Source organism: Peromyscus maniculatus, chromosome 21 (genome assembly GCF_049852395.1).
Source record: "Peromyscus maniculatus bairdii isolate BWxNUB_F1_BW_parent chromosome 21, HU_Pman_BW_mat_3.1, whole genome shotgun sequence".
Taxonomy (NCBI): domain Eukaryota; kingdom Metazoa; phylum Chordata; class Mammalia; order Rodentia; family Cricetidae; genus Peromyscus; species Peromyscus maniculatus.
The window spans coordinates 3,153,644-3,159,643 of NC_134872.1; the positions used below are offsets into that span (position 1 = coordinate 3,153,644).

Sequence of the window (6,000 nt, forward strand, 5' to 3'; positions counted from 1 at the left end):
CGGGACTGATCAGAAAAACTGACTCCGGTCACTCTGGCAATTCCCCCTGGGTCTGAAGTCAGTTCTCTGTCTCTCCCACCCGCGACCCCACCCAGCTAGCTGTACCTGGTGGGCAGATGCAGTGGAAGGTGGCAAGCAGGTCCAGGCAGGTGCTGCCTGGGCGGCAGGGCTGGGACAGGCACTCGTTGTGGTCAGCCTCGCAGCGGGAGCCCGTGTAGCCAGGTGGGCAGAGGCAGTTGAAGGAGCCGGGGGTGTTGAAGCAGGAGCCGCCATGTTCGCAGGGACTGGGTCCTTGATGGGCTGGGAGGAGAGAAGAGCTGAGTCCACAGAGGCCAGGGCTGGAAGGACAAGGAGGCTAGAGTCTCGGGAAGGCGTGGGGGCTGTCTGTGGAGACGGGACTGATCAGGGAAGGGGGCTATGTGTTTATAACGGAGGATGAAGGGACAACCTGAGGGGTTTGGAGGGCTGAGCACTGGGAGAAGGGTTGACCAAGTCCAGACTCATTCAAAGAAAATGAGCGTTTTGTGTGTGTGTGTGTGTGTGTGTGTGTGTGTGTGTGTGTGTGTGTGATGCATTTGTGTGTCTATATGTTTGCATGTGTGTGAGCATACACATATGGCTGAGCCCAAATGTGCGTGAATACAGAGGTGCAAGGTTGATGTTGGGAATCCTTCTCGGCTGTCTCCCCCCCCCACACCCCCTTACTGAAGCAGGGTCTCTATATCAGATCCAGACATTGTAGGTGTGGCTAATCTGTCCAGTCAGTTTGTTCTGGGGAGTCCCTGTCTTTGCCTTCTGAGGCTGGAAGTACAGAGGGCCATCACGCCCACCTGCCACCTGTTGGCTTCTGGGGATCTGAACTCCAGCCCTCACACCTGCGTGGCAAGGGCTTTAACCATGGGGCCACCTTGCCAGCCCCACCTGCTCCTCTTCTGAACCCCAGGGTGGCCTGGAACTCAGTATGTACTTGAGGCTTCCTCCTGCTTCGGCCCCCCTGGATTCTGGGATTACAGGCACGTGGGATTACGTGGCACTAAATCATGCCTGGTTCAGTTTTCCCATTTGCTAAACCATCTGCTCTGTCCTCTCTTGAGAACGGAGGCCTCGCTGGCCTCCGAGGGGCTCTGCTGGGGAATCCTCACCCATCTGACACTCATCCAGATCCTGGTGGCAGGTGGGTCCCGAGTAGCCGGGCTGGCATAAGCAGAGGACAGAGCCTGTCAGAGGGTTGGTGCTGCATTGGGCATTCCCATGGCATGGCTGGCTCAAACACATGTCTTCCAGGTGGCACAGGAGGCCTGTGGGAGACCGAGGGGCAAGGCTCTTGCAGGCTGCTTGGGACTCCCTGTTGCCCCCCCAGGAGCTTTCTTGCCCTCCATGCCCCACCCCACCCCTACATCCTCCGCCTGCACCTGTGCGTCCAGGTGGGCAGAGGCAGGAAAAGGAGCCCACGCGGTCAATGCAGGTGGATCCTGGGGCACAGGTGGCAGCCGCGCAGTCGTCCAAGTTCTCGTCACAGCCTGGGCCCCCCCAGCCACTCACACACACACAGTGAAAGCCACCAGCTGAGTTCTGGCAGGTGCCACCATTTCTGCAGCGAGGGGGACCCTGGGCTTCACATTCATCTATGTCTTCTGAGCAGTCCCAGCCTGCAGGGGGTGTAGAGAGGGGAACAAGGGCTGGCCTCGGTGAGGATGGAGGCCGGGGGCAGGCGTTGCTGCTGCTACCATGAACTTGCTTTGAACAACCTACCCTTCCAGGTCTTTGGGCAGAGGCAGGTGTAGGTGCCCAGCCCATCCAGGCAGGTGGCCCCGTTCTGACACTGGTGCCTCACACAGTCATCTGGATTCATCTCACAGTTCAGGCCCGTGAAACCTGCCAGGATCATGGGGTCAGCCACGGAGCCCACCCAGGGGAGAGGACCCTCCCTGCTCAGAGAGAGGGGTGTAGGAGAGCTGCCAGGAGACTCTACCTGGGGGACAGAGGCAGAGATGAAAGGTGGCGTCTCCCTCCGGCACCAGCTGGCAGGTCCCTCCATTGAGACAGCTTCCAGGAGGGCAGGGTCCCTTCCTGAGCTTGCACTGCGGGCCCTCCTGCCCCACAGGGCAGAGACACTGGAAGGAGCCCAAGGTGTTATGGCAGGAAGTGCCCTTAGGGCAGGGTCCTGGCTCCAGGAAGCACTCATTGACGTCGCGTTCGCAGGTGTGACCCTCGAAGCCAGGTGGACAGCGACACTGGATCTGGGGGTATGTGGCCAGGCACACGCCGCCATGGGCGCAGGGGTTGGCTGAGCAGAAGTCTCGGAGCTGACACTGCTCACCTGCAGCAGGGCACAGGGGTGGAGTGGGTGGGGGGGATGTTCGGGCACTGCTCGGGTCTAGTTTATGCAGCTTAGCTGGCCCCGCATTCTGTGTGCACGTGCTCTGCTTCTTTTCCTGTCTCTCTCCCGTTATCCTCACATCCTCGTTGCCCTGGTGCTCCATGCCCTGCCTTAGCTTTGCTGTGCCTCAGGAGGGTTGTAATTAGACTGTTCCTATCTTCTGCTTTGAAAAGCACATGTAGCTAACGGTGGAGTTTTACACATTGGGGTACCTGGGAAAACTTGGGTTCCCTGCAGTGACCTTCTTGGGGGAGGTGAAAAGCCTCAGTGGCACCCTGCTGGGTCACTTTGCCTCTCTGAGTGGATTTCTTGTCATTGTTATTTAGTTTTTGGTTTTCTTTAAGGCAAGGACCCATATTGACACGAATTTGAAGAGGACTTCGATCTTCTTTCCCTCTTTTTTTGACAAAGGGTCTCTCTAGGCAGTCCTGGCTGTCCTGCAACTTGCTATATAGATCAGGCTGGCCTCAAACTCAGAGAGATCCTCCTGCCTCTGCCTTCTGAGTGCTGGGATTAAAGGTGTGCACCGCCACATCTGCTCTGATTTTGAACTTCTGATCCTCCTGCCTCTCCTTGCTGAGTATGGGTGTGCGTGTGTGCCACTACAGCTGAGGTACACACCGCCGCACGGAGCCCAGCCGTCCACGCAGCAGACCAGGCAAGCACGTTAGCAACTGAGCTGCTATCTCCAGCTCTGTTTTCTATTCTTTTGTTCCTCTCCTTCCTCGCTGTGGTGCGGATCCCAGGGGCTGAGCTCAGGCTGTCAGGGTTGGCAGCAGGTGCTGCCCACGGAGCCATGGTCCAGCTGCCCCCAGTTCCTTCCCCTTTTTTCATTTTACATATTTTTTTTCACGTGTATGTGTGTATATCTGTATGTCTGTGTACCACGTGTGTGTCTGATACCCGTAGAGGTCAGAAGAAGATGTGTCTGGGCGATAGTTTCTAGGTTGGGGTAAGTGGGGTGGGAAGACCTACTCTAGAAGTGGGCAGCACCATTCCCTGGACCGGGGGTTCTGGACCGCCTGAGAAGAAGGAACCAAGCTGAGCACCGTGCTCAGCTCCATCTGCGGGCTGCTTAGTTTTGTCTCCCAACTTGCCACAGCCTAGATTCACCTGGGAAGAAAGCCCCGATGGAGGAATTGCCTAGGTCGGGTTGGCCCGTGGGCGTGTCTGTTGGGGATCATCTTGATTGTTAATGGGTGCAGGAGGGCTCAGCCCACCGTGGGCAGCATCATTCCCTAGGTGAGGGTCCTGAACTACATAAGACAGGAGAAAGCTAGATGAGAGCAAGCCAGCGAGGACGGTCTTATTCTCTCTGCCCCCCATGGCGGATGCTGTGATTGGCAGCTTTGGGTTCCTGCCTTGACTTCTCAACAGTGGGCTGGCACTTGGAAATGTAAGGCATGCAGACCTTCCCTCCCTGTGCTGCTTTGTGTCAGGGTGTTTATCACAGCAACAGAAACGAAACAGGAGCGCCCTGCTTCCAGCCTGTTCCCACCACCGCGACTCCCCCACTGTGAGCCAGCAGAACCATCAGACCGTGAGCCAGCGGAACCAGGAACTGTCAGACTGTGAGCCAGCACAAACCCTAGGGGAGCTTGGGTCTGGTGCTTGTCACAGCCTCAGGAAGACTGATGAACACACCCCTCCTTAGATGCTCACCTGTCCACCCAGGCTCACAGGCACACTGTGGGCGGCCTGAGGCCTGGACGTAGCAGTGGCCCCGGTTGGAACAGAAAGAAGGTGGACAGACGTCTTCCAGATGGGTTTGGCATCGCTCTCCGGTGAAGCCGGAGGGGCAGGTGCAGGAGAAGCTGGGGGCCAGTGGAGAAGCGGGGCTCGGGGAGCTTGGGCGTGTGGGAAGCAGGGTCTGGCAGCTCCCGCCATTCTTGCAGAGTTGGGAATCCCAGCAGGGGTCAGGAAACTGGCAAGTCTCACCCAGAAATCCAGGGGCACACCTGGGGTGGAGGGACGCTTCAGGCCGGTGGCCCCTCTTCCGTCTCTCCCTCCTCCCCAGTCTCTTTTTTCTCATTCCTCACCCGCTTTCGCTCTCCCTCCACTCTCCCCAGCTCCTACTCCCATGATGCACACTCACTGGCAGGTCCCTTGTCCCTGAGATAGCCTCAGGCAGGTGCCTCCGTTGGCACAGGGTTGCAGGGAACCTCCACACAGAATTTCTGGGGAAGAGACAGGAAGGAGGAAAGGGAGCCAAGGACCCGTGATTGCTCTCTCTCCACTCCGGGTGCTCCTTAGAGGCCAGTGACTGGCAGCCCCATGTGGCCCAGCTGCATGCTGCTCTGTCTCCCTCACACCCCCTCCCTCTCCCTCACACCCCGTCCCGGTCTCCACACGGTCCCTTGGTCTCTTCCATTCAGGACTTCTGTTATTACTCCAGCCCCCTTCCTGTTTATTCTCCAGTCTCCCGAGCTCAGCCCAGCTTCATCCCCCGGAAGCGGGACAACTGGGATTAGGAGGGAGCCAAAGGCGCTTCTGGGAGGTGAATGGCTGAGACACCTAAGGGATTTCCTTCAGGAAAGGCCAGCAACGAGCCCCTGCGGGTGGGGACAGCTGGACAGAAAGGGACCTGGTGGGCCCTTCTACGTCTCTCTTGCTCCTCACTCCTCTCTTCCCTATGGCAGGCAGTCAGCCTTTTCTCCTGTCTGTCCCACACCAAGAGCCCTCTGCCTCTTACTCCAGGGCCAGCTGGCTTCTCCCTGGGGTGGGTACCCCCCTTCCCACTCCTCAGCAGCCCCTGGGGTCATCATTCCCTGCAGATTGTTCCCACAGTCTCCTCCTCCCAGTGTCCCTTCAGAGCCTGGGGCTTGGCCCTCTTCCCTGACCTCACCAAGCATCTCCCCAAGTGAGTTATGTCCCCACCCTTCACCTCTGGCATGCCTCACCTCTGGTCAGGATGACTGGGAAACTGGGCAGCAGCAGCAGCAGCAGCAGCAGCAGGGACCGGGGCGGCATTCCAGAGCGCCTGCCCCTGGCCCGGATCTCCTCTCCCCCTTCAGGCGAGGACCCTCAGAACCCTTGTGGCCCGGCAAGGCCACCTCCTCTGGCTCCACCGCCCCTCCTTCCTTCTGGGCCTGCTGCACGCCTCAGTCTGAGCTGTTTCCTGAGTCACACAATGTCCTGGACACCCTACTGATGGGGGGGGTTGTGTATGTGAAGGAACACCAAGGGAGGGTGAGGGAGGGGCCTCTGCTGACAGCCCCTGAGAAGAGGACAGTGTGGCTGGCGGACAGGTGAGAGGAGAAGGAGGAACTGGTCTGCTCCCAGGGTGGGGGTGCCCTGTCTTTTTAACTCTTAGTCCGGTTTCTCATTTATAGGACCGGGAGCAGCAAATGGCTGCCACTGTGTCCCAGGAAGGGCAGGGTGTGGAGACGGAGGTGTTGGGACGAGGTGAGAATGATTGACTTCTGGTACGGGGCGCACCCACTTCTCAAGGGACCAGCAACTTGTCATGAATTGAAACGGGTCATTTTGGCGGAGGGAACCCAGGGGACTTCCAGGCCTTCCCTTGACCCCTTCTGGGGTATTGTTTTTAAAAAGGTGTTTTGAGACAGGATCTCACTGTGTATGTGGTCCCAGCTGGCCTGGAACTTGTGGGAATCCTT

The 6,000-nt window shown here is 58.3% G+C and overlaps 1 protein-coding gene across 1 annotated transcript in view; it reads right to left on the minus strand.

Moving 5' to 3' along the window:
- Notch4 (notch receptor 4) overlaps positions 1-5,485 on the minus strand; it is a 25,866-nt gene extending 20,381 nt beyond the window's left edge. Inside the window, exons 1-8 of the mRNA XM_006995550.4 lie at positions 5,281-5,485; positions 4,476-4,557; positions 4,043-4,338; positions 1,973-2,320; positions 1,753-1,875; positions 1,413-1,649; positions 1,143-1,298; positions 106-300 (exon numbers count right to left, since the gene is read on the minus strand). Of these exons, the coding sequence (XP_006995612.2) occupies positions 106-300; positions 1,143-1,298; positions 1,413-1,649; positions 1,753-1,875; positions 1,973-2,320; positions 4,043-4,338; positions 4,476-4,557; positions 5,281-5,350 (1,507 nt within the window). The 5' untranslated portion in view covers positions 5,351-5,485. The remainder of the gene's footprint in view (positions 1-105; positions 301-1,142; positions 1,299-1,412; positions 1,650-1,752; positions 1,876-1,972; positions 2,321-4,042; positions 4,339-4,475; positions 4,558-5,280) is intronic.
- Positions 5,486-6,000: the final 515 nt, after the last annotated feature.